Below are 27,585 nucleotides of genomic sequence, written 5' to 3'. Positions count from 1 at the left end.
TTAAACTGTGGTGCAATGTAATATTACTGAGCAATAAAAAGGAGCAAACTATTGATATACTCAACAATCTGGATAAATCTCAAGAGAATTATAACATGTGGAAAAAAAAGAAAAAACTTTTCCAAAGGTTTATACACTGTGTGATTCCAAATACATAACATTTTTGAAATGACAAATTAGTGAAAAGAAGAACAGATGAGTAATATCAGATGAGGAGGGGGCAGGGCTGGAAGGAAGTAAGTGTGGGTATAATAGTGCAACATGAAGGATTCTTGTGATGGGAATGTCCTGCATTGACAGTGACTGCATCGGTGTCAATATCCTGGCTGTGACGTGTCCTATCGTTTTACAGGTTAGAAAAACTGGAATTTCTCTGTTGTATTTGTTACAACTGCATGTGACCCTACAATTATCTCAAAATAAAATATTTAATAATAAAAAACCCCAAATGAATAATATTACGGCTTGGATTCTGTGTTGGTAAAAAAGAGTTAATATAAAGGACAAGTTGGGTAATTGTCAACATTTAAATATTTACTGTATGTGTTAGATAATTGTATTTTATCAATATTAAATTTCCTGATTTTGACAATTGCCCTCACTTTATGTAAGAAAATTTCTTTGGTTTTAGGAGATGCATTGGATTATTATGGGTGGTGAATCTTGATATGCAATTTCCTCTCAAATAGTTCAGCAAACAAAAGAACACTGAATTAAAATATATACATATAGGGTTTGTGTGTGTGTGTGTGTGTGTGTGTACACAAGAGAGAAAAGTAATAAAGCAACTGTGCCACAATGTTAACAGTGAGTATAGTATATGGGGTCATTGTAATATTTTTGTAACTTCTCTGTAAGTTTAAATTTATTTTCCAAAAATAAAATATTTAATTTAAAAAAGTTCTCCATTAAGGCAACAAATTGCCAGAGGATAGAGAATAATTTAGGAAAGGTAACAGATGCCAATTCATAATCTGTTTTAGTTCTACCCTGAAATCCATGCTAGAAACTTAAGAGTTCTGTTTGCTTCAGACTGTTGAATCACAGATCTGTACTTCTGAAACAAATAATGCAAGATATGTTAGGAAAAAAGAAAAAGAAGAAGATAGCAGGAGGGGAAGAATGAAGGGGAGTAAGTCGGAGGGGGAGACGAACCATGAGAGACTATGGACTCTGAAAAACAAACTGAGGGTTCTAGAGGGGAAGGGGGTGGGGGGATGGGTTAGCCTGGTGATGAGTATTGAGGAGGGCACGTTCTGCGTGGAGCACTGGGTGTTATGCACAAACAATGAATCATGGAACACTACATCAAGAACTAATGATGTAATGTATGGTGATTAACATAACAATAAAAAATAAAAAAAAGAGTTCTGTTTGCTTCAATTTATCTCCACTCACTCCTTAAAAGATTGGGTTTACTCAAAGGAGTTCTATGGGAGAGATTCAATCTACACACCTTAAAAGAAAACTTGTAATTTATTTTTGGAACCATGCAAAATAAAATAAAGTTTAAAAATAAAAAAAAGCATATCTTGATAAAATGCAGAGGAAAATCGTGTGTGGAGAAATGAGCTATGGGAAGAAGTACTAATATGTATTTTATTAGTCATTGATCTTTTCCCCCCTTTTTCTTAAAACACCACTTGCCTTTATCCCATGCAACAAAGCCTGTCCTTTTCCTACAACAAAAATCAGCATCAGGTTCTATAAATTGTTCCTTAACTTGTACAAAGAGCTTTTCTCTAAAAGTACCTTTCCACAGTAAAGGAGAACTAGATAATCCCATAAAGTCAGCCAAACGTCTTCCTCTGTGACTAAGTTTTTAGGCAGAATTTTCAAGTGAGGCAGTTAGGTATGGCTTCTTGTCTGGCACTTCAAATTAAAAAGGAAAAAGAGAAGAAAATCCATCTGCAATTTTCAGCGAAACAATGCAAGCTACAGAAAATGCTTCTTAGGGCACAAAGTTTTTCTTTTTCTTCCTTCCTTCCTTCTTCCTTCCTTCCTTCTTTTTTAAGATTTCATTTATTTATTTGAGAGAGAGAGAGCACAAGCTGGGGAGGGGCAGAGTGAGAGGGAGAACCAGGCTCCTGGCTGAGCAGGGAGCCAGTTGCAGGACTTGATCCCAAGACCCCAGGATCATGACTCCAGCCAAAGGCAGACGCTTAAGGGACTGAGCCACACAGGTGCCCCCCAAACTTTCTTTTGAAGCAACTATTACACAGTTTCAATTTAAACTCTTTCTTGCCTCGTTTCGAGAAATGTCAACCAATGCTTTCAGAGAGCATCATCTTGTTAGATCTTCCCATTTTAAGTTCTGAGAAATAAAGTTTACTTTCTTTCCCCTTTGTGCGCCTCTATTCACGTCTGTTTGCTTCTGCTGGCTCCGTAGAACAGCAGCAGAACAAAGGAATAAGGACTTTATACCTGTGTGCCACATTTCATTGAATCTACAAGTCATTGATTTTAAGATACACAATTTCAGAAATTACGAAAGACAAAATGTTATGTATACTATGAAACACCAAACGACTGTAAGACATATCCTTTTTTTAATATTTAAATTCACTTAGCCCACTTATAGTACATCATTAGTTTCATGTGTGGTGTTCAATAATTTATGTTTCTATGACACCCAGTGCTCATCACATTACCTGCCCTCCTCAATGACGCATGATCATAAAGAGCCAGATAAAAAGACCGATGTATTCTTGGAATCGTAGGGAAAGCGCAAGTACCAGAAGCATAGCATACATCTTTAAAAGCCAAAACCCCCCCGCGGCTCGCTGGGTCTCCCAAACTCCCGGGTGGGGGTGTGCATCGCTCCTCCTTCCCGCGCGGAGGTAGCGGCGCAGCCCGCCTCTCGCTGAGTTTCACTTTCCATTCAGTGGGAAACGAAAGCTGGGCGGCCGCGGTGGGTGGGCGGGGCCTGAGCCACCCGGGGAGGAGCGTCAGGCGATCTAGCGCTAGGCCAGATGACTGGAGGACCCGGCTGCCCCTTCGCGGCCTCTGTGCATTCTCCGCCGAGCTCGGTGCCAGCAAGGCTAGAGAAGCTTTCTCTGAGTTTCCCTAACATCGAACTTCGCAGTGGAGGTTTGACGCTTCCGTGGAAATTGAGGCAAGTTTGGTGTTAATTCTGGAAGCTTTCTTTCCAGGGAAGACATCCAAGGGGGCTTTGCTCAGATGCCACCTGGGCACTCAAGGAATTTATTGGATTTTGCAAATTGTAATAATGGTCTATATTCATTACATACATATATTGGACCCATGATTTTTTGCAACCTGATGTATTTACTTGGACTTCTTGCGTTTTGTTTTTAATTTAAAAAGAAATTCCAAAAGTGTTGTAACCTTGTAAAAAATTTTGAAAAAATGCAGACAGATAAGTAGAAACTGAAATGTCTTTTGCTCCTCAATTCAGTATCATTTTTCTGTATACTTCACCAGAAATTTTCATTCATACAAGTCATTAAAATTATTTTGTAATTTGCCTTTTCCCACTTAACAGTATGTGACGGACCTCTTTTCATTGCAAAACATATAGATATGTCAACCTCATTTTTAAAAAATTGGTGCATAATATGGCAAGTACATCATTTATTTAAACAATTCGTAGGCATTTATGTTGTTTCTAGTTTTTACTGGTATAGATGCAGCACTACACATTTATGTACACATTCGTGTGAATATATTGTGAAAAATTCCTAGAAGTGTAATTGCTAGTTCAGTGAACATATATATTAAGAAATTTGAAAGATTTTTGTCAAATTGTGCAAATCAGAGTGTTTTAGTCTTAATCCCCCTCCAACCTCCTCTCCTTTTTTTTCCTGGAAGAAAGCTAAATTTAGATGTTTAAATATAAAACTTCATTCTATGACTCTTGAAAATCTGGGTTCGAAGTGTTTGAAAATTAAAACAGTGGCTGTAACTGCATGTTTTACAGCATTGAGGTAGTTATATTTCCAAATTGGTCCAGAAAACAAGGCAAATTATTTATATTTTATTTTTATTACAATTACTATTATTATTATTAGGTTTTTTTTTTTTTTTTTTTTGGGGGGGGGGAAGGCCTCGGAAGAGAGAGCGAGAGAGAATCTTAAGCAGGCTCCATGCTCAGCGCAGAGCCTGACCCGGGGCTCAGTCTCAGGACCCTGCAATCATGACCTGAGCCAAAATCAAGAGTTGGACACTTAACCAACCGAGCCACCCAGGCGCCCCTTAAACAAGGCAAATGTTTTAAAACATTTAAAAACATTTCTTTATAGTGTTGTGTAGTGGCAGAGTGAGGCGGGAGGAGGGTGTTTAAATCTAGATATCTAGGCTATCTAACGTGTTCATAGGAACAAAATGGGTAGAATAACATAAGTATATAGTTCCATCTTTATTTATGGAGCACTATCAAAGAACTAAAAAAAACCGCTTTTTGTTTTGTTTTTCCTTTTTCACTATTAAAAATGTGTTGTGCTTTTGGCACTTCTATTTTTTAAAATTTTTAATTTTTTATTATTATGTTCAATTAGCCAACATGTAGTATATCATTAGTTTTTGATGTAGTGCTCAAGGATTCATTAGTTGCGTATAATACCCAGTGCTCATCACAACACGTGCTTCTGGCACTTTTACACAATGAGGGGCTTGCAAAGGGGGAAATACTTAACATGTACACAGCCTCAGAAGGTAAGTCCTAATGCCTTCCACATGGGCTGCTTCTTTTAGAGAGAGTAGTCCCAAGATTCATTCCTTCTTATTTGGGGTTTCATCTGGTATGTTCTAATCCATGTACAGAGCACATTACTCAAGAAACATACAACAAATGATTAAAGATGAGGTCTAAATGTGTTGTTGCCATGATGGGTTGGATTTGAAAGACTGTGAGGTGGTTTGTATCATGTTCTAGGCATGTTAATTTTGTTCCTCTTAGGGCATTTAAAGACACTCAGTTTTCTTTATGGAGAGTCCAGTTGTGAGTAAAGAGCTCAGTTAGCGACCCAGGCCACCCAGGTTTCCTGCATCACATTTTTTGCTGTTTCTTGAAAGACCATGATTGATTCTGTCGCTACAGTGATGGTGGACTTAGACCTGCTTCTATCATTCACATCTACTTATTTTAAGGGTAAAAATTTGGGGAAGGTTGGGAGCTAGGTTAGTTTAGTTCTTTGGAACCAAAAAGCATTTAAAAAATAATAGACTATTTTTTAGAGCAATTTTAGGTTTACAGCATATTTGAGGGGGAAGTACAGAGTTCCCATATACCCTATCTCTCCGCCCACCCTCATCTCAACCATTATCAATATCTGGCACCAGAGTGGTATATTTGCTGCAGTTGATGAGCCTACACTGAGAAATCATTATCATCAAAAGTTCATACTTTACAATGGGGTTCACTCTTGGGGTTCACTCTTGGTGTTGTACATTATATGAGTTTTGACAAATGTATAATGACATGTATCCACCATTATAGTATCATACAGAAGAATTTCACTGCCCTAAAAATTCTCTTTTGGAGCCAGTTTTTTGAGTCAGGGCTTGAGTTTGGAAATTCAGCTTCCCTGGAATAAAACCATCCTTTTTTCTTTGGTGTGTGCTTATCACCACCTGCTTAGCTCAACTGCATGTTCTCTGCCAACTCCGCCTTTCTCCATCCTTCTCAGATCTCTAGGTTTCATTTTCTTTCCTTTTGTAGCCACACCTACCTGTTTCCCCTTTGTGATCAGCTGTGAAGATTTTCCTTTTGGAATCTGGCCTGCCAGCCTACCCAAATGATAGTAAATGATAGTAAAACCACTGGGTTTTACTGCTGCTATATTTGGCTGACATAAGTAATTTTGAGATCTTTTTTTTTTTTAAGATTTTATTTATTTGCCAGAGAGGGCACGAGAGAGCATGCGAGCACAAGCAGGCAGAGCTGCAGGCAGAGGGAGAGGGAGAAGCAGGCTCCCCACTGAGCAGGGAGCCGGATGTGGGGCTCCATCCCAGGACCCTGGGATCATGACCCAAGCTGAAGGCAGACGCTTAACCAACTGAGCCACCCAGGCATCCCAGTTTTGAGTCTTGATAGAGTATAGAACAGTGTATCTGGAAAACACAAGGCTGGCCCTTTTCTATTCTGTTTCATCAGATTTCCCTCAGTGTCATCTTAGAATCCTATTTCTTGCTCATGGAATTGCCGACTGCCATCATTTCTCTCTTAGTTTAACCTTTTAGGCTGAGCCTCATAAGACTATGAGATTGTTTTTATTTATTTATTTAATTTATTAAGACTGTTTATGACTATTGAAAATAAATACTAAGTAAAAGAGGTTATTATCTGAGTCATTTAACATGATTTATTAATATATGCCACTTATATATTTAGGTGTTTCCCAACTTCCAATTTTCACCTTGCTTCATATCTTGTAAAAGAATTAAAAAAATTCGAACAGTTCTTCTCATCCCTAATTTGTTAATTTTTTGGATCTTGAAATAGGAACACTATTGCCAACAAAGGTTCCCTTAAGAGATATTAAATCTATCCCCTAAATGAATTACTGCTTATTTAAAAATTGCATATTAATTACAAGAAGTTTGGAAATTAAGAGAAATAATAAAACAATGAAAAGAGTGATTTGTAATCCCACCAATGAGAGTTACTTTTTAATGACATTTTTGGTATATTTCATCCCAGTCTTCTCTCTCTCTCTCTCTGTAGTTATATTTATGTTTTAAAAAATTAGGTTCATGCCATATGATTTTTTTATAATTTCTTTTTTTATTCAATGAAATGTTATAGTCATTTCCCCATCTTTCTTACTCTAAAATGATTGTAATGTCACCATAGTATTTCATTTTATGAGTGTGTCATAATTTACTTATCTTTTATTGTTGCATTTCCATTTTTTTTTTTGCCATTGTAAATAGTGCTTCAGCTCTTGAATTTGAAATCATCCTTTTATTTTTTGGCAGTTGACAACAACAAAAAAATCCCCCTTTGAAAAATCATCTAGTGTTAATTAAGGAGGAACAAAAAGATATTTAAAAGAATAGACAAAATGGTAATGGAATGATTTCACCCCATTTTCCTAAATGCTGCACTTTTCCTCATCAGTATTTCATTTTATTTGTAAAACACTTAAGGAAAAGAGGCCATAAAAGTGAATCTCTTACATAGAGCTTTATATGTATCTCTGATTATTTTTTATTTATTAAGTTTTAATTTTAATTCCAGTATAGTTAACATACAGTGTTTTATATTAATTTCAGGTGTCCAGTATAGTGATTCAATCATTCCATACATCATCCAGTGCTCATCATGACGAGTGCACTCCTTAATCCCCATCACCTATTTCACCCATTGATTATTTTCTTAATTTAGTATTAATTGGTACTCTTTCAGCTACAAGTGACGGAAAGCCTTTTCAACTAATTTAAAAACAGCAGAGGAGGGGCATCTGGGTGGCTCAGTTGGTCAAGCGTCTGCCTTTAGCTCAGGTCATGGTCTCACAGTCCTGGGATAGTATCAGAGTATGAAAGTGGAGATATTTTTTTTTTATTATTATATTCAGTTAGCCAACATATGGTACATTGTTAGTTTTTGATGGAGTGTTCAACAATTCCTTAGTTTTTAAAAGGAAAATGTGATTCTGCTACCAAAAGGAGGGGCAGTGGGCTGGCATAAATAACAGATGTTCACTATGATCATTGTTGAGGTTGTGATAAATGTTGCCAAATTTGTGTCAGGGCTGGCTATAGCAGCTTTTACTCCCAGTGGCAGCATGTGGAATGCTTGTGCAGTGGAAGTATGGAAAGCTGGTTGGTGCTGCTAGATCTGGACCAAGAGTGTTCTATCTTCCATATCTCCATAAATAAGCAACATAAGGTTTTCACTAATGACTTCCTTAAATGCAAATAAAGCAACCAGGAAATCGTGCACTTTTAGAAACTAATACAGAAGATTCTTCACTAAACTAATTAAAGGTTGTTGTCTTGCATTGAAACCTGTGTGTCACTGGTCAACCCTTGACATCCTAAGCTTCTTTAGTACTTGTTGTCTAGAACATCTTCTCAAACTTTAATGCATATATAGAATAGCCAGGAATCTTGTGAAAATGCAGATTCAATTCAGTAGGTCTGCAGTGGGACCTAATATTCTGTCTTTTTAATAGACTTCCAGGTGATGCTGATGCTGCTGGCCCAGAGACCTGCTTTTCTATTCTTTTAAAAAAAATTTTTAATTTAAATTCAATTTAGTTAATATATAGTATATTATTAGTTTCAATATATAGTATATTATTATTTTCAGGTAGTTATTCATCAGTTGCATATAACACCCAGTGCTCATTACATTAAGTGCCCTCCTTAATGTTCATCACCTAATCACTGTATCTTCCCCCCCACCTCCCCTCCGGCACCCTCAATTTGTGCCCTAGAGTTAAGAGTCTCTTATGGTTTGCCTCCCTCTCTGTTTTTATCTTATTTTATTTTTCCTTCCCTTCCCCTATGTTCATCTGTTCTGTTTCTTAAATTCCACATATTAGTGAAATCATATGGTATTTCTCTTTTTCTGACTGACTTATTTTGCTTAGTATAATACTAATTCCTTCCATGTTGATGTAAATGGTAAGTATTCTTTTTTGATGGCTGAGTAATATTCCATTGTATATATACACTACTTCTTTATCCATTCATCTGTCAATGGACATCTCGGCTCTTTGCATTGTTTGGCTATTGTGGACATTGCTGCTATAAACATCGGGGTGTATGTGCCCTTTCGAATCACTATGTTTGTATCCTTTGGGTAAATACCTAGTAGTGCAATTGCTGGGTCGTATGGTAGCTCTATTTTCAACTGTTTGAGGAACCTCCATACTGTTTTCCAGAGTGGTTGCACCAGCTTGCATTCCCACCAACAGTGTAGGAGGGTTCGCCTTTCTCTGCATCCCCGCCAACATCTGTCGTTTCCTGACTTGTTAATTTTAGCCATTCTGACCACTGTTAGGTGGTATCTCATTGTGGTTTTAATCTATATTTCCTTGATGCCGAATGATGTGGAGCATTTTTTTCATGTGTCTGTTGGCCACTTGGGATGTCTTCTTTAGAGAAATGTTCATGTCTTCTGCCCGTTACTTGACTGGATTATTTGTTCTTTGGGTGTTGAGCTTGATAAGTTCTTTATAGATTTTGGATACTAGCCCTTTATCTGATTTGCCATTTGCAAATATGTTCTCTCATTCTGTATGTTGTCTTTCAGTTTAGTTGACTGTTTCCTTCGCTGTGCAAAAGCTTTTTATCTTGATGAAGTCCCAAAAGTTCATTTTTGCTTTTGTTTCCCTTGCCTTTGGAGACGTGTCTAGCAAGAAGTTTCTGGGGCCGAAGGTCAAAGAATTTGCTGCCCTTGTTCTCCCCTAGGATTTTGATGGACTCCTGCAGAGACCTGCTTTTCTAAGTAGCAAGATTTAAGACCAGTGGTTCCCAATATTTTAACAAAACAAAAAATCAGGACCCACCCCCTCAAAATAATAATTGGTCTTTTAGTATCCATTATTTGAGAAAACACATTGAAAATTACTATACATTCGGAAAAACTTTTACATGAGGTTGTATTTTTGTAGTCACGACAGCATCTGCCTACATTTTGGCATCTTTTGGCAGAACACTAAAGAGCTGAGTTAAAATCAATATTTGGTTACAGTTGAGCCATCTGCCCCTCATCTTTACTTAAATGTGCACCAATTTCAGTATCTTCATTGGAATAGAAGGACGGGAGGACCTTATAGCAGGTATCAGTTAGAAATATTTGTATTCTCAAGAGGATTTTTAGTTTGGTTATTTCAGTAGTTTTCAGTGGACAAACTAAAGGCACTAAGTTCTGTAAACTATAGCATTAGGCTTTTTTTGTGTGATTAAACTTCTAAGCACATAATGTCTACTGTTCCATAGTGTTTGAACATCTCATGTGAGTCCAACAGAACAATTCCAAAATCTCTTTGGTATCAAGTAGTGTGCTCTTGACTGATGAAGAACTGCTGTCACATCACATGCCCTCCTTAATGCCCATCACCCATTGTAATTACATTTCTAAGAGTCTATCCTAAAGCTTGATTTAACGTCTGGTTCTTTCTGATGGTCAGATAAACTAGAGGGCTGCAGATTTATTGGCATGGAGACGGGGGAACAACTGAGGAAATCTTTTATATATGCCCCTGAGTGGAGAGAAGGGAGACATAGAGAAGACAATATAATTTATGCTTCCCAGCTTAGACCTGGGCACAGGACTGAGAACTCTGGACAGAGAGCAGCTGCAGGCAGAAGTTGAAGCCCTTTCAGAAAGAATTCAGTGAAATCCAAGGGCACAAGGCAGTGGGAGGAGCTGGGCATGTATCCCACTTCCACATCAAGCCCCTACCTGGAAATAGGAGGGAACCTTAATTCACTGATTGTTTTACCTTGCATTGCCTTGCAGGTACTCAGTGGATACTCTGGAGTGGTAGTGGCAGGGTACAGTCATTGTCACCTTGTTCCAAAACACATGAGAGACTCCCCCTGAGATTCCAAAATATGCTTTGGAGCATTTACGGTTGGCTGAAGTCTGTGTTGTCAGGAGAAAGTAAAAGAGTAGGGGGATTTTTTTTTATGTGGTTAATATGACCTTATTTATAGCTAAGTTTTGTTGTGTCCATGGACCTTTAGTTTGCATGAGGGACATCAAATAGGTAGAGAAAAGTTTTATGCCTAAAAATGTTCACTATAGTGTATTTGTTACAATTGTAAAAAATTGAAAAATAACAAGAATAGTCCACAAATTTTTATTGCTATATCAGTCATCAAAAGGTATTTATAAAGAGCTTGGGAAAATTTATGTTATAATGTGAAATGAGAAAAACAGTAAAATATCAGCCATGTCAAAAATATTTAGGAAAAAGTACACCTGGGTGGCTCAGTTGGTTAAGCATCCACTTCCTGATTTCAGCTCAGGTCATGATCTCAGGATCGTGGGATCGAGCCCGAAGTGGAACTCTGTGCTGACTGTGGAGCCTGCTTGGGATTCTCTCTCCCTCTCCCACTATTATTCCCCTGCTCTCTTTCTCTCTCTCTCTCAAAAAAAAAAAAATATATATATATGTATATATAGGAAAAAAGATTGATACGTACCAAGTAGTGCTTATCCTTAAGTCCTGGAACAATGAGTGATTAATATTTTCTTCATTTTACATTTCTGCATTTTACAAATATTCTCCATAAGTTAGCATTATTTGAAAAATAACAACCTTAAAAATTATAATAAAAATCTTAAAAAAATACATGTATTTCTTTCCTTGGTGGGTATTTGTGTATGTACAAGGGGACTGTTTTCTCTAGGAACAGCAGTGATTTCTCTTTCCAGCTGCCACGGTAATTCTCCAGAATGCATAATTCAGTGGGACACATTCGAATGCTCCCACTTGAATTAAAATGAATATCTAGAAGGAATCACAGGCTTCAGGTTTGGAATGTAAACAAGAGATCTTACCCTCCAACCACCATTCAATTCCTTTCTATACTCTCTCTTTCAAGGGCTAGCCCAGCTTCTGCTTACAGACAAATTACTGCTGCTGGAGTTGGCTTGCTGGCTGTGCGAAAGTTCTTTATTTTGAAATGAAATCTATTTCTTAGTTTTCACACAGTAGGTAGTTTGACCTCCCCTACCCTCATGCCCAAAGACAAGAAATCTAAGTAAATCTAATTATGTCTCTTCCACATGATAGCCTTTTAGGTATTTGAAAACATTAAGTCCTTATTCTTTCATGTGTTCATTCATTCATTCAATGCTTATTTATTGAATGCCCACAAATGCTCTGTGCAAAGTGTAATGGAAGCAGTTGAAGATACAAACTCCCTGCCTTCCAGATGCTCACAGTTTAGGGTCTCAGGTCAAATGTTGAAACTCTGAGATGTGTATGCAGGAGGTTACTGGGGAGTACCCTTGGGAACAACATCTGGGAGAGGTGAGCAAAACGGACAGGCAGAGGGAAGAGCTGCCAGATAGATGCAACAGAGGCCTCAGCTGATCTTAAGGGGAGTTCTGGAGCTTGCTGACCCTTCAGAGCTATTTCACCTTAAGGCAAGGTGGTAAGATTTTTCTACCTGCTATTGTCCAGTCATTGGATAAGGATAAATTTCTTTTCAAGGGTAAATTACTGGACAGGGACTCAGTGGGGACCTGTCAACCAGTGCTCCCTTCAGCCTGAGAAATCATGTTGGTCCTGCAGGAAGAGTGTGTGCAGTGCATCACTATCCTATACAAGTGGAGAGATAGCTATTTTCCACAGTAGAATATAGCAAACCAGTTATTTGACTAGCTCTGAGTACAAAGTGCACGGACAAATAGACAACATGTAGGCTCACCTGAGGAGCCAGGACAGGCTTCCCAGGAAGTCAAGGGTATGGATAGCAAGGAGAGTGCTTGTGAGCAGCCTTTAGGTGGTAGAATTGACAGTCCTCAATGATTGTTTGGGCCTGGGAGTGAGGAGAAAGGAGACACCCAAGTTTCTGGTCTGGACCCCCTTGGTGCCTGTTGTGCTATTTACCAGAGTAGAGAACCTGCCGGAAAGAGTTTTATGGTAGTCTGCTCTGAAGAAGAAAAAAATGGAAACATGTGGGACAAAGGTAAGGAGTGTCTAGCCTAGTTGTCATATCTAGCCCTAGAGCTTTATAAACCAGACATTTCTTTCAGTCTAAGACTCGTCTGTTTTTGTTTTTGTTTGTTTTTAATTATGTTAGTTAACATACAGGGCAGTAGGGGCACCTGGGTGGCTCAGGTGGTTAAGTGTCTACCTTCAGCTCAGGTCATGATCCTGGAGTCCTGGGATCGAGCCCCACATCAGGCTCCCTGCTCAGCGGGGGGCCTGCTTCTCCCTCTACCCCTCACCCCACTCTTGTGCTCTCTCTCACTCTTTCTTTCTCTTTAAAAAAAACCATACAGTGCAGTATTGGTTTCTGGAATAGAAGTCAGTGACTTACATATAACCCGGTGCTCATCACAAGTCCTCCCTCCCTTCCTTCCTCCCTCCCTTCCTTCCTTCTTTCCTTCCTTAATTTTTAATTTAAATTCCATTTAGTTAACATATAGTATATTACTAGTTTGAGGGTAGAATGTAGTGATTCATCAGTTGCATATAACACCCAGTGCTCATTACATCAAGTGCCCTCCTTAATGTCCATCACCCAGTTACCCCATCTCCCCACCCACCTCCCCTCCAGCAACCCTGTTTGTTTACTATAGTTAAGAGTCTCTTATGGTTTGCCTCTCTCTCTGTTTTTGTTTTAAAATTTTATTTATTTATTTGACACAGAGAGAGAGAGAACAATCAGGGGCAGCTGCGGAGGAAGAGGAAGAAGGCTCACCACCAAGCTGGGAGCCAGATATGGGGTCAGATCCCAGGACGCTGGGATCATGGCCTGAGCCAAAGGCAGACGCCCAACCGACTGAGCCACCCAGGCGCCCCTCCATCTCTGTTTTTATCTTATTTTATTTTTCCTTCGCTTCCCCTATGTTCATCTGTTTTGTTTCTTAAATTCCACATATAAGTGAGATCATATGGTATTTGTCTTTCTCTGATTTATTTCACTTAGCATAATACACTCTAGTTCCATCCACATAAGACTTGTCTCTTTGGAATCAGAACTGATCACATGAATATGCTTTCCCTCTTCCCTTATCCTTACCTACCTGTGGTATGTTTTCACAGAACTCCCACCAAAGCTGACTCATGTGAACTCTTCCTGGAAGTGTGCAGTCCTGAAGACAGGCCGGGCAGCCCCAGTGGCCTAGGGATTGGAATGATCTTTAATGATTCAGGTGTTGGGGACCCTGAGGAAATTTGCCAGTGCATCCTGGCTGTGTCAGCATTTCTCAGCAGAACGCATTGAGAAGAAGGCAGAGAACAACATGAAGAGGAAGAAGGAGGAGCTAAAGGAGCGCCTCAGTGCCTGGGACTGTCCTCATGGTCATTAGATCCCTCACATCTTTCTCTTTTTGCTGCATAGAAATGCTTTGCTCACCCATTACTCTGAAGCAGCAGAGCTTTGTGGTTAATGACTCCTGATTTCTTATGTCTCCATTTCTGCATCTGTAAAATGGGAATAATCATAGTCCTGAGCACATAGGGTTGTTGGGAGGGGTAAGTGAGATAATCTATGGAAAGTGCTTTAGATTAATGCTTGGCTTCTAGCAGCAGCCAGCATTAGTTTCTGTCTTTACTGTACACCTGTGTGCTAGGATGTCCTAGAGGCAAGGTGCTTCTGGTGATTCAGGAGCCGAAATATGTGATTACTTGCTGTCCCTGGATTTTTTTTTCCATCTTAATGCCCTATTTTATATACGCAAAAGTCCTTTCCCCGGGAACTCTGAGATTAGTGGTATTTCCTCCCTCTTAAATTACTCACCTTGTTGGGGTCAGCTGAGCCCAAGTTAAGTTGGGAAAGGAGAGATTGGTTGCTAATACATCAGAGAAATGCTGTCTTTTGGCTTTCTCACATCTTCGTAAGTTACTTTTGGCTTCCAGCCTCTGGAGGTGAGCTTAGATTAGTGAATCTCCCCCAGAGCTTCCCCCGCTCCCCGATTTCCTTCAGCCACATGGTGGGGACTGGGCAGGGGCCTTTCTGCTGGAGTCTGAAATAGACTAGCTAGGAAATTACTTTTCTCTGAGCTCCATAGATGTCCATTCTGACTCAACTCTGTAGGGAACAACTTAAGTGAGAGGGATGCTCCCAGTTATGGTTTCTGTAATGTTTCTTTGTCTTTGCTCTTGTAACAATTGCTTGTACTGCTCATTTGACATTGCATAATACTCTTTCTTGTGACAGCTCTCTTTTCCTAATGAACTATTAAAAGTTTTACTGCTGGATGTGAGGGCAATCTGGCTGCGACATCTGTCACCCCGTTGATTGCCAGGGTTGATGCGGCTGATCTGGCTGGCTAGGCAGGTGTCCCCTTCCTCCCTCACCACTCCACGGGCGCCCCGCCCGAAGCTGCGCGCTTGGTCCAAGAGGATGACCTTCCCTGATAGGGGAGGACCATTCCTCCGTCAAGGGTATACAGTAGCTGCGCTCCCCTGCTAGGACCCCCAAACAAGCTCTCCAGGTCCATTTGTAGGAGAACGTAGGGTAGTCAAGCTTCCGAAACTCCAGACACATCCAAATGAGGCGCTGCAGGTGGCAGTCTGCCTTGCTTTAAAAAAAAAAAAAAATTTACTGCTATTTCGCTTTTCAGAGTCCCATGCTTTATCTCTCCTCTCCAATTTTTTGCAAGCTCTTTAGTGAAGTCTTTGTACCTCTGAAAGTATTTTGCAGGATTTCATGTCCTTAGTAGGTCTTAGAAAAACTGATTTTTGTTGAGTCCCTTAGCTTGCCCTTGTCCTCAGTATTTTTTCTTCTCTTCCCTGTATAGGCCCAGTTGGTTTACACAACATTGGACAGACCTGCTGTCTTAACTCCCTGATTCAGGTATTAATTATGAATGTGGGCTTCACCAAGATATTGAAGAGGTAAGACTAACATGTATATTATTGTACATTTTCATATATTCAGTTTTTCACAGTGACTTGTACTTTTAAAAGTCTTCTTTGAACAGTTGCCAGAGAAAAGATCTTGTTCTGAATAATCTAGACTACACGCTATAATCACCTAAGAAGTTTAAAAAGAAATATGAATGCCTGTTTCCACCACCAGGTTTCATTTGGTCTAGCGTGGGGCTCAGATACTGATACTTTTATTTTTAATTTATTTTAATTAATTAGTTTTTGTTGTTTTTAAATTTAAAATCAATTTAATTAACATAGAGTGTATTATTAATTTCAGAGGTAGAATTTAGTGATTCATCAGTTGCATGTAACACCCAGTGCTCACTCCATCAAGTGCCCCCTTTAATGCCCATCACCCAATTACCCCATCCCTCCCATCCACCTCCCCTCCAGCAACCCTCAGTTTATTTCCTATAGTTAAGAGTCTCTAATGGTTTGTCTCCCCTCTCTGATTTTGTCTTATTTTCTTTTTCCTTCCCTTCCCCTATATTAATCTGTTTTGTTTCTTAAATTCCACACTTTTAAAGACTCCCCAGGTGATTTGAAACTGCAGCCAGGATTGACAGCCACTGATTTGGTTAAAACAATGTTGGGAGTAGATCAATATCAGAAATATCAGAGGAGGAATAAATCAACAATTAGGCCCCTGAATCTCTCCATTGGTTTCTCTCAAACAGGACACACACACGCAAAGTGTATATATGTATGTATATATATTTATACATGTATGTACTTTATCACACATTCTTTTTTAAAAAAGGTTTGTTTACTTATTAATTTAATTTAATTATTTTTTAGAAAGGTTTTTTTCTTGCCCCTAAATTCTTTTTTTATTTTTTTATTTTTTTTAAAGATTTTATTTATTTTTTTTGTCAGAGAGAGAGAGAACAAGCAGGGGGAGCGGCAGGCAGAGCAGGAAGAAGGAGAAGCAGGCTCTCTGCCAAGCGAGGAGCCCAATGTGGAACTTGATCCCAGGACTTTGGGATCATGACCTGTGCTGAAGGCAGATGCTTAACCGACTGAGCCACCCGGGCGTCCCCCTAAATTCTTTTTTTAAAGTTTTTTATTTCAATTCCAGTTAGTTACCATACAGTGTAATATTAGTTTCAGGTGTACAATATAGTGATTCAGCACTTCCATCACCTGGTGCTCATCACAAGTGCACTCCTTCATCCCCATCACCTATTTCACCCATTCCCCTGCCCACCTCCCCTCTAGTAACCAGCAGTTTGTTCTCTGTAGTTAAGAATCTGTTTCTTAGTTGGCCCCTCTCTTTCTTTTTACCTCTATGCTCATTTGTTTTGTTTCTTAAATTCCATAAATGAGTGCAATCCTGTGGTATTGTCTTTCTCTGACTTATTTTCACTTTAGCGTAATACTCCTCGCTCCATCCATGTTGTTGCAAATGGCAAGAATTCATTCTTTTTTTATGGTCCAGTAATATTCCATTATATTATGGGATAATAATATAATGGAATATTAAGATAATAACCTCTTTGGTTAGGTTTATTTGTAGGTATCTTACAGTTTTTGGTGCAATTGTAAATAGGATTGATTCCTTGATTCCTCTTTCTTCTGCCTCATTGTTACTGTATAGAAATGCAGCTGATTTCTGTGCTTTGATTTTATATCCTGCCACTGCTGAATTCCTGTATCAGTTCTAGCAGTTTGTTTTTTTTTTTCCAGTCAATGAAAGGGAAACTTTATTGAGGCCCCAGGCCCTTAGGGCTCAGGCAGGAGGCTGCCCTGTGGGCAAAGGAAGAGCCAGTGGAGGGGCCTTATTTGACCTTCTTTTTGGGGAGCAGGTTGTTGGTGTGGCCGCACTTCTTCTTGCGGCAGTTGACAGCACGGGGGTGCAGGCGAGCGTAACACTTGCGGCAGATCATCTTGTCACAGTTGTATTTCTGGGCCAGCTAGCGGAGGGAAGGCTCAATGATGCCACCCTGGAGGCGAAGCACCAAGTGCAGGGTGGACTCTTTCTGGATATTATAGTCTGACAGAGTACGGCCGTCTTCCAGCTGTTTGCCCGCAAAAATCAGACGCTGCTGGTCAGGTGGGATGCCCTCCTTGTCTTGGATTTTGGCTTTGACATTCTCAATGGTGTCACTGGGCTCGACCTCGAGGGTGATGGTCTTGCCCGTCAGGGTCTTCACAAAGATCTGCATCTCTGCGTCTGCTGGCGCGAATCCGCAAGGCCGCTGCACCAAACCACTCGACCACCCTGTTGAAGAGAAAGAGTTCTAGCAGTTTTTTGGTGGAGTCTTTTGGGTTTTCCACACAGAGTATCATGTCATCTGTGAAGTGTGAGAGTTCGACTTCTTTGCCTATTTGGATGCCTTTTATTTCTTTTTGTTGCCTGATTGCTGAGGCTAAGGACTTCTAGTACTATGTAGAAAAACAGTGGTGAGAATGTTCTGTCCCTGTCCTGTTCATGAGCTTAGGGGAAAAGCTCTCAGTTTTTCTCCATTGAGGATGATATTCTCTGTGGGTTTTCATATATGTCTTTTATGATCTTGAGGTATGTTCCCTCTATCCCTACATGGTGGAAAGTTTTTATCAAGAAGGGTTGTTGTATTTTGTCAAATGCTTTTTCTGCATCTGAGAGAATAATATGGTTCTTGTCCTTTCTTTTATTAATGTGGTGTATCACATTGACTGATTTATGGATATTGTTATGACCCTTGCAGCCCAGGAATAAATCCCACTTGGTCCTGGTGAATAATCCTTTGAATGTACTGTTGGATCCTATTACCTAGTATCTTGGTGAGAATTTTTGCATCCATGTTTATCTGGGACATGGGTATGAATTCTCCTTTTTGATGGGGTCTTTGTCTGGTTTGTCTGGTTTGGGGATAAGTGTAATGCTGGCCTCAAAGAATGAGTTTGGAAGTTTTCCTTCTGTTTCTATTTTTTGAACCAGCTTCAGAAAAATAGGTATTAGTTCTTCTTTATTTATTTTATTTTTTAATTTAAATTCAATTAGCCAAAGTATTGGTTTTTTGATATAATGTTCAATGATTCATCAGTTCAGTATAACACCCAGTGCTCATCTCATCATGTTCTTCTTTAAATGTTTGGTAGAATTCCCCTGGGAAGCCATCCAGCTCTGGATTCTTGTTTTTTGGGGAGATTTTCGATTACTGTGTCAATTTCCTTGCTGGTTATGGATCTGTTCAGGTTTTTTATTTCTTCCTGGTTCAGTTTTGGTAGTTTATATGTTTCTAGGAATGCATCCATTTCATCCAGATTGCCTAATTTGTTGGCATATTGTTGCTCATAATATGTTCTTATAATTGTTTGTATTTCTTTGGGGTTGTTTGTGATCTCTTTCATTCATGATTTTATTAATTTGGGGCCTTTCTCTTTTCTTTTTGATAAGTCTGGCTAGGGGTTTATCGATCTTAATTCTGAGAACCAGCTCCTAGTTTCACTGCTCTGTTCTACTGTTTTTTTTTCTTTTCTTTTTTTTTTTTAATATTTATTTGACAGAGAGACAGAAAGAGAGGGAACACAAGCAGGGGGAGTTGGAGAGGGAGAAGCAGGCTCTCCGCCAACCAGGGAGCCCGATGTAGGGCTCGATGCGGGGCTCAATCCCAGGACAAGACCTGAGCTGAAGGCAGATGCTTAACAACTGAGCCACCCAGGCATCCCCCCTTTTTTTAATTTCTATGTCATTGATTTCTGCTCTCATCTGTATTAATTCTCTTCTCCTGCTGGATTTAGGCTTTATTTGCTGTCTTTTCTCCAGCTCCTTTAGATGTAAGGTTGGTTGTGTATTTGAGACTTTTCTTGTTTCTTGAGGAAGGCCTGTGTTGCTATATACTTCCCTCTTAGGACCATCTTTGCTGCATCCCAAAGTTTCTGAACAATTGTTTTCATTTTTATTTGTTTCCATGTATTTTTTAATTCTTTAATTTCCTGGTTGACCCATTCATTCTTTAGTAGGATGTTCTTTAACCTCCATGTATTTGTGGTCTTTCCTTGTAGTTGACTTCAAGTTTTAAAGCATTGTGGTCTGAAAATATGCGTGGAATAATCTCAGTCATTTGGTATTGGTTGAAACCTGATTTGTGATCCAGTATGTGATCTCTTCTGGAGAATGTTCCATGTGCATTTGAGAAGAAAGTGCATTCTGCTGCTTTGGGATGAAATCCTCTGAATGTAACTGTGAAGTCCATCTGGTCCAGGGTGTCATTCAGAGCCCTTATTTCCTTGCTGATCTTTTGCATAGATGATCTATCCATTGCTGTGAGTGAGTTGTTAAAGTCCCCTACTATTAATGTATTATTATCAATGTGTTTCTTTAATTTTGTTATTAATTGGTTTATATAATTGGCTGCTCCCATTTTGGGGGCATAAATATTTACAATTGCTAGATCTTCTTGTTGGATAGGCCCTTTTATTATGATAGAGTGTCCTTCTTCATCTCTTATTACAGTCTTTGGTTTAAAATCTAGTTTTTCTGATATAAGGATGGCTACTTCAGCTTTCTTTAGATGTCCATTGGCATGATAAATTGTTCCCCACTCCCTCACTTTCTTTTTTTTTAAAATATTTTATTTATTTATTTGAGAGAGAGACAGATAGTGAGAGAGATAGCAAGAGAGAGCACAAGTGGAGAGGAGAGGGAGAAGCAGGCTCCCGCCGAGCAGGGAGCCTGACGTGGGGCTCCATCCCAGGACCCTGGGATCATGACCTGAGCCGAAGGCAGACACTTATCCGACTGAGCCACCCAGGTGCCCCTCCACTCCTTCACTTTCAATCTGGAGGTGTCTTTGGGTCTAAAATGAGTGTCTTGTAAGCAGCATATTGATGGGTCTTGTGTTTTTATCTTTCCTGATACCCTGTGTCTTTTGATTGGAGAATTTAGTACATTTGCATTCAGAGTAAGTATTGAAAGATCTGAAGTTAGTGCCATTGTATTACCTGTAAAGTTGCTGTTCCTGTAGATTGTCTCTGTTCCTTTCTGGGTTTTGTTACTTTTGGGCTCTCTGTTCACTCAAGGGATACCCTTTGATAATTCTTGCAGGGCTGGTTTAATGTTCACAGATTCCTTTAGTTTTTGTTTGTCCTGGAAACTCTTTCAGCTATTTTCTCGTCAAATAAATTTTCTGTCCCCTGTTCTCCCTCTTCTTCTTCTGGGACTCCTATAATACGGATGTTATTACAGTTATAACTCAGTCCCTGAGTTCCCTAAGTCTATTCTCATGTTGCATAATTCTTCTTTCTCTCTTTTGTTCAGCTTCATTGCTTTCCATTATTTTGTTGTCTAGGTCATTAATTCAGGGGTTTGTGTTGGTTTTCTGGGGGAGGGGCTCACCACACTGGTACTTAGGCAAGCATGACTGAGAAGGGTTGTTTTACTGGAGCTCAGGGATATGGGGCTTGGTGTAGGTAAGTTAGGCAGCCTGTTTTGGCACTGTGCTGCTTCCCACAGTTGGCTCTGTGTTCATGCTGAGGGGTGGGGGAGGGAAATGGTGCCACCTGGCTCTCTTATTCCTGAGTGGGTCCCTGTGCATGGTCCCTCTCAGGGATGTGCTCTGAGAGGAGCAAATAATCTCCCCACTGTATGCCCCAGGCACACTTCAGTTCCCTGTTTCCATGCTATCTGACCCCCGGGTTGTTTCCTGCCTTCTCTCCAGGAACAGCACAGTGACCTCTAGGCTCTGTTCCAGTCAAGCCCTCTGATCTTGGCCCTGGCCCTCTGATCTCTGGCTATAGTTCCTGCTTTAAGCCCTACTGACTACAAGAACTCATGAAATTCTACTCCTCTTCTTTTCTAAGCCAATGGCTTTGGGGAAATGTTCTTCTTGTGTGTTCTCCTGTGTGTTCCTCTCTCTCTCTCCCCTTCTCCATGACCATGGCTCCCTCCCCTCTGCAGCACCTGCAGTCTGTTTTTCCCCTAAACCACATCTCTGCACTTCCTACATTCTTTAATGTGGCCTCTTCTCTCCCTTTATTTTATTTTTTTAAAAAGATTTTACTTATTTATTTGACACAGAGAGAGAACAGAGAACAAGAGAGAAAACAAGAGAACATTTAGTTATCGGAAGAGGGAGAAGCAGGCTCCTCACTGAACAGGGAGCCTGATGTGGGACTCGATCCCAGGACCCTGGGATCATGACCTGAGCGGAAGGCAGTTGCTTAACCAACTGAGCCATCCAGGCACCCTCTTCTCTCCCTTTAGTTGTGGAGTTTGTTCTGTCTTCAGGTCAACTTTTGCGTTGATCTGATGGTTATCTAGTGTTCCTGGGACTAGTTGTGTTCCTCCTCCTATTGGCTCAGGCAATGAGAGATGCCTATAATTAAATAAATCATTTTCAAAATAAACTGACATTCTTTCATGTCCTTTATTGCCAGGACCTAGATCAGTATTTGCCTTTTCACTTTGGAGTACTTCAGCCTGGACACTTTGCTGTGGACCCGGGACCCTCTTCATCTGCCCTTCATTTAAGTGTGATTGTTGGGCAGAGTGGGGAGAGGGGTGAGGCAAGAGTTGTCTGATTTCCACTCCCCATCCCGCCTTGAGAGGATACTCTCTATAGCCAATTTGCTAATATGGTACTTCTCAGCCTTGTTTATACATTTAAAACATCTGGGAAACTTAAAAATTCTGATAACTGGGCTCCACTATCAGAAATTCTGATTTAAAAAAATTCTGATTTAGTTAGTCTGCAAAGTGGCCTGGACATGGAGAGTTTGGGAAGGTTCCCCAAGTGATTCTAGTATGCATCTAGCATTGAGAACTGTGGGGATAAGGAGGTTCACGGATGTTCTTATTTGGCAGGATAACAGTACCAAGGGGAACAGAAGAACAGAGGAGAAGTGTTCCCTTCCAGTTGCTCTTGCTACTGGAGAGGATGCAGGACAGCCGGCAGAAAGCAGTGCAACCTATGGAGCTTGCCTACTGTCTCCAGAAGTACAATGTTCCAAGTAAGATAACCTTCTCAGCTCTGAAAGAGAGGGAGAGGGAGGAGGTTGGGGAAGGGGAAAGTGGGGGGAGTGCCTCAAAGAATGAGTCAGGAGCTGTTCCCTCCTCTTTTTTGTTTTGGAAGAGTTTTTGAAGGGATAAGTATTAATTCTTTAAATGTTTCTTATAATTAAGCCAATTCTGGACCTGGGCTTTTCTTTGTGGGAAGTTTCAAAATGACTGATTCAATCATTTTCCTTTTTATAGTTAGGGTTCTTTCTTCAGGTTGAAAAACTGAACTCCCTTTAGCAATTTCTTGTAAGAAAGTGTAGTGGTGATGAACTTCCTTAGCATTTGTCTGGGAAAGTCTTTATCTCTCTTTCACTTCTAAAGTAAAGTTTTCCAGATTGGCAGTTTTTTTCTTTTATCACTTTGAATATGTCATTCCACTGTCTCCTGGCATGTAAGGGTTGTGCTGAGAAATCCCCTGATAGCCTTATGGGGGGTTCCCTTGTAAGTGATAAGCTCCCTTTCTCTTAATTATTTTAAGATCTCTCCTTGTCATTGATTTTTTTATTAGGTTCAATTAGCCAACATATAGTAAGTACATCATTAATTTTTTTAAAATTTTTTGTTAATCACCATACATTACATCATTAATTTTTAATGTAGTGTTCCATGATGTATTGTTTGTGCATAACACCCAGTGCTCCACGCAGAACATGCCCTCTTTAATACCCATCACCAGGCTAACCCATCCCCCTGCCCCCTCCCCTCTAGAACCCTCAGTACATCGTTAATTTTTGATATAGTGTTTAATGATTCATTAGTTGCTTGTCATTGATTTTTAAAAGTTTTACTATTGATGTGTCTTGAGTTGAATGTGTTTGGGGTCTTAAGAGCTTCATGAACTTTGATGTCTAAATCTCTCCCCAGATTTGGGAAGTCTCAGCCACTATTTCTCTCTCTCTTTTTTAAAAATTTTATTTATATTCAATTAATTAACATATAGTATATTATTAGTTTCAAAAGTAGAGTTCAGTGATTCATCAGTTGTATATAACATCCATGTGCTCATTATATTCAGCAACCCTCCCCGCCCCCAGCAACCCTCAGTTTGTTTCCTATAGTTAAGACTCTTATGGTTATCTCCCTTTCTGATTTCATCTTGTTTTATTTTCCTCTCCCTTCTGATATGCTCCTTCATTTTATTTCTTAAAATCCACATATGTGTGAAATCATATGATAATTGTCTTTCTCTGATTGACTTATTTATAGCTGAGCATAATACTCTCTAGTTCTATCCATGTCCTTGCAATTGGTAAGATTTCATTTTTTTGATGGCTGAGTAATATTCCATTGTGTATATATATATATATCCATGAATCTGTCGATGGACATGGCTCTTTTCATAGTTTGGTTATTGTGGACATTGCTGTTATAAACATTGGGGTGCAGGTGCCCCTTTGTATCACTATGTTTGTATCCTTGGATAGTAGTGCAATTGCTGGGTTGAAGGGTAACTCTAGTTACAAGTTTTTTAAAGATTTTATTTATTTATTTGACAGAGGGACAGTGAGAGAAGGAACACAAGCAGGGGGAGAGGGAGAGGGAGAAGCAGGCTTCCCGCTGAGCAGGGAGCCCATTGTGGGGCTCGATCCCAGGACTATGATCCCAGGATCATTACCTGAGCTGAAGGCAAACGCTTAACAACTGAGCCATCCAGGCGTCCCCATTTATAACTTTTTGAGGAGCCTCCATACTATTATCCAGAGTGGCTGCACCAGCTTGCATTCCCACCAGTAGTGTAAGACGGTTCCCCATTCTCTGTATCCTCACCAACATTTGTTGTTTCCTGACTTGTTAATTTTAGCCATTCTGACTGGTATGAGATGGTATCTCGTGGTTTGATTTGTATTTCCTTGATGCCAAATATGTTGAGCATTTTTTCATGTGTCTGTTGGCCATTTGTATGTCTTCTTTGGAAAAATGTCTGTTCATATCTTCTGCCCATTTCTTGACTGGATTTCTTGTTCTTGGGTGTTGAGCTTGATAAGCTCTTTATAGATTTTTGGATACTAACCCTTTATCTGATAAAACATTTGCAAGTATCTTCTCCCATTCTGTATTTTGTCTTTTGTTTAGTTAACTGTTTCGTTCGCTGTTCAAAAGCTCTTTATCTTGATGAAGTTCCAATGGCTCATTTTTGCTTTTGTTTCCCTTGTGTTTGGAGATGTGTCTAGCAAGAAGTTGCTGGGGCCGATGTCAAAGAGGTTACTGCCTTGTGTTCTCTTCTAGGATTTTGATAGATTCCTGTCTTACATTGAAGTCTTTCATCCATTTTGAGTTTATTTTTGTGTATGGTATAAGAAAATGGTCCAGATTCACTCTTCTGCATGTGGCTGTCTGGTTTTTACAGCACCATTTATTGAAGAGACTGTTTTCTTTCCATTGGCTATTCTTTCCTGCTTTGTCGAAGATTAGTTGACCATAGACATTCTGTTCCACTGATCTCTGTGTCTGTTTTTGTGCCAGTACCACACTGTCTTGATGATTACAGCTTTGTAATATAGTTTGAAGTCTGGCATTGTGATGCCACCAGCTTTGGTTTTCTTTTTCAACATTCCTCTGGCTACTTGGGGTCTTTCCTGGTTCCATACACATTTTAGGATTATTTCTTCCAACACTGTGAAAAATGTTGATGGTATTTTGATAGGGATTGCATTTGATGTATAGATTGCTCTGGGAATCATAGACATTTTAACAATATTTGTTCTTCCAATCCATGAGCATGGAATGTTGGGAATCATAGACATTTTAACAATATTTGTTCTTCCAATCCATGAGCGTGGAATGTTTTTCCATGTCTTTGTGTCTTCCTCAATTTCTTTCATGAGTGTTCTATAGTTTTCAGAGTACAGGTCCTTTATGTCTTTGGTTAGGTTTATTCCTAGGTATCTTGTGGTTTTTGGTGCAATTGGAAATGGGATTGATTCCTTAATATCTCTTTTTTCTGCCTCATTGTTAGTGTATAGAAATGCAACTGATTTCTGTGCATTGATTTTATATCCTGCCACTTTACTGAATTCTTGTATGAGTTCTAGCAATTTTGGGGTGGAGTTTTTGGATTTTTCACATAGAGTACCATGTCATCTGCAAAGAATGAGAGTTTTACTTCTTCTTTGCCAGTTTAGATGCCTTTTATTTGTTTTTGTTGTCTGATTGCTGAGGCTAGGACTTCTAGTACTGTGTTGAACAACAGTGGTGAGAGTGGGCATCCCTGTCATGTTCCTGATCTTAAGGGAAAAGCTCTCAGTTTTCCCCCATTGAGAATGATATTTGCTGTGCACTTTTTGTATATGGCTTTTATGATCTTGAGGTAATTTTCCTTTATCCCTACATTGTAGAGAGTTTTAATCAAGAAAGAATGCTGTAGTTTGTCAAATGCTTTTTCTGCATCTATTGAGAGAATCATATGGTTCTTGTTCTTTCCTTTATTAATGTGTATCACATTGATTTATGGATGTTGAACCACCCTTGCAGCCCAGGAATAAATCCCACTTGGTCCTGGTGAATAATCTTTGTTGGATCCTATTGGCTAGTATTTTGGTGAGAATTTTTGCGTCCGTGTTCATCAGGGATATTGGTCTGTAATTCTCCTTTTTGGTGGGGTCTTTGGTTTGGGGATCAAGGTAATGCTGGCCTCTTATAATGAGTTTGGAAGTTTTCCTTCCATTTCTATATTTTGAACCAGCTTCAGAAAAATAGGTATTAATTCTTCTTTAAATGTTTGGTAGAATTCCACTGGGAGGCCATTCGGCTCTGGACTCTTGTTTGTTGGGAGTTTTTTTTTTTAAATTTTTATTGTTATGTTAATCACCATACCTTACATCATTAGTTTTTGATGTAGTGTTCCATGATTCATTGTTTGTGTATAACACCCAGTGCTCCTCACAGAATGTGCCCTCTTTAATACCCATCACCAGGCTAACCCATCCTCCCACCCCCCTCCCCTCTAGAGCCCTCAGTTTGTTTTTCAGAGTCCATCGTCTCTCATGGTTTGTCTCCCCTGGTTCGTCTCCCCCTCCGATTTCTCCCCCTTCATTCTTCCCCTCCTGCTGTCTTCTTTTTTTTTTTTTTAACATATATTGTATTATTTGTTTCAGAGGTACAGATCTGTGATTTAACAGTCTTGCACAATTCATAGTGCTCACCATAGCACATACCCTTCCCAATGTCTATGACCCAGCCACCCCATCCCTCCCAGCCCCACCACTCCAGCAACTCTCACTGTTTCCTGAGATTAAGAATTCCTCATATCAGTGAGGTCATATGATACATGTCTTTCTCTGATTGACTTATTTCACTCAGCATAACACCCTCCAGTTGCATCCATGTCGTTGCAAATGGCAAGATCTCATTCCTTTTGATAGCTGCATAATATTCCATTGTATATATATATACCACATCTTCTTTATCCATTCATCTGTCATTGGGCATCTTGGCTCTTTCCACAGTTTGGCTACTGTGGACATTGCTGCTATAAACATTGGGGTGCACGAACCCCTTCGGATCCCTACATTTGTATCTTTGTGGTAAATACCCAGTAGTGCAATTGCTGGATTGTATGGTAGCTCTATATTCAACTTTTTGAGGAACCTCCATACTGTTTTCCAGAGTAGCTGCACCAGCTTGTATTCCCACCAACAGTGGAGGAGGGTTCCCCTTTCTCTGCATCCCCATCAACATCTGTCAATTCCTGACTTGTTAATTTTAGCCATTCTGACTGGTGTGAGGTGATATCTCATTGAGGTTTTGATTTGGATTTCCCTGATGCCGAACAATGTTGAGCACTTTTTCATGTGTCTGTTGGCCATTTGGATGTCTTCTTTGGAAAAATGTCTGTTCACGTCTTCTGCCCATTTCTTGATTGGATTATTTGTTCTTGGGGTGTTGAGTTTGATAAGTTCTTTATAGATTTTGGATACTAGCCCTTTATCTGATATGTCATTTGCAAATATTTTCTCCCATTCTGTCGGTTGTCTTTTGGTTTTGTGGACTGTTTCTTTTGCTGTGCAAAAGCTTTTTATCTTGATGAAATCCCAATAGTTCATTTTTGCCCTGGCTTCCCGTGCCTTTGGC

At 39.6% G+C, this 27,585-nt stretch overlaps 2 protein-coding genes across 5 annotated transcripts in view; one reads left to right on the top strand and one right to left on the bottom strand.

Moving 5' to 3' along the window:
- Nucleotides 1-2,962: 2,962 nt before the first annotated feature.
- USP18 (ubiquitin specific peptidase 18) overlaps nucleotides 2,963-27,585 on the top strand; it is a 66,777-nt gene continuing 42,154 nt past the window's right edge. For 2 of the 4 annotated variants that reach the window (XM_025851879.2, XM_025851878.2), the window contains exons 1-4: nucleotides 2,964-3,115; nucleotides 13,701-13,958; nucleotides 15,401-15,497; nucleotides 22,321-22,466. In XM_025851879.2, the coding sequence (XP_025707664.1) occupies nucleotides 13,802-13,958; nucleotides 15,401-15,497; nucleotides 22,321-22,466 (400 nt within the window). In that variant the 5' untranslated portion in view covers nucleotides 2,964-3,115; nucleotides 13,701-13,801. The other 2 variants (XM_073886972.1, XM_073886973.1) reach the window with 2 other exon arrangements.
- LOC112808676 (ubiquitin-ribosomal protein eL40 fusion protein) lies at nucleotides 17,256-17,765 on the bottom strand. Its single transcript, XM_025851880.2, is given in 1 exon segment — nucleotides 17,256-17,765. A coding segment is annotated over 1 exon segment (387 nt). The 5' UTR covers nucleotides 17,699-17,765; the 3' UTR covers nucleotides 17,256-17,311.

This window comes from Callorhinus ursinus, unplaced genomic scaffold (assembly GCF_003265705.2).
Source record: "Callorhinus ursinus isolate GAN/ISIS: 27379988/994484 unplaced genomic scaffold, GSC_fseal_2.0 scaffold74, whole genome shotgun sequence".
Lineage (NCBI taxonomy): Eukaryota > Metazoa > Chordata > Mammalia > Carnivora > Otariidae > Callorhinus > Callorhinus ursinus.
This window is presented reverse-complemented; position numbering and strand designations above follow the sequence as displayed.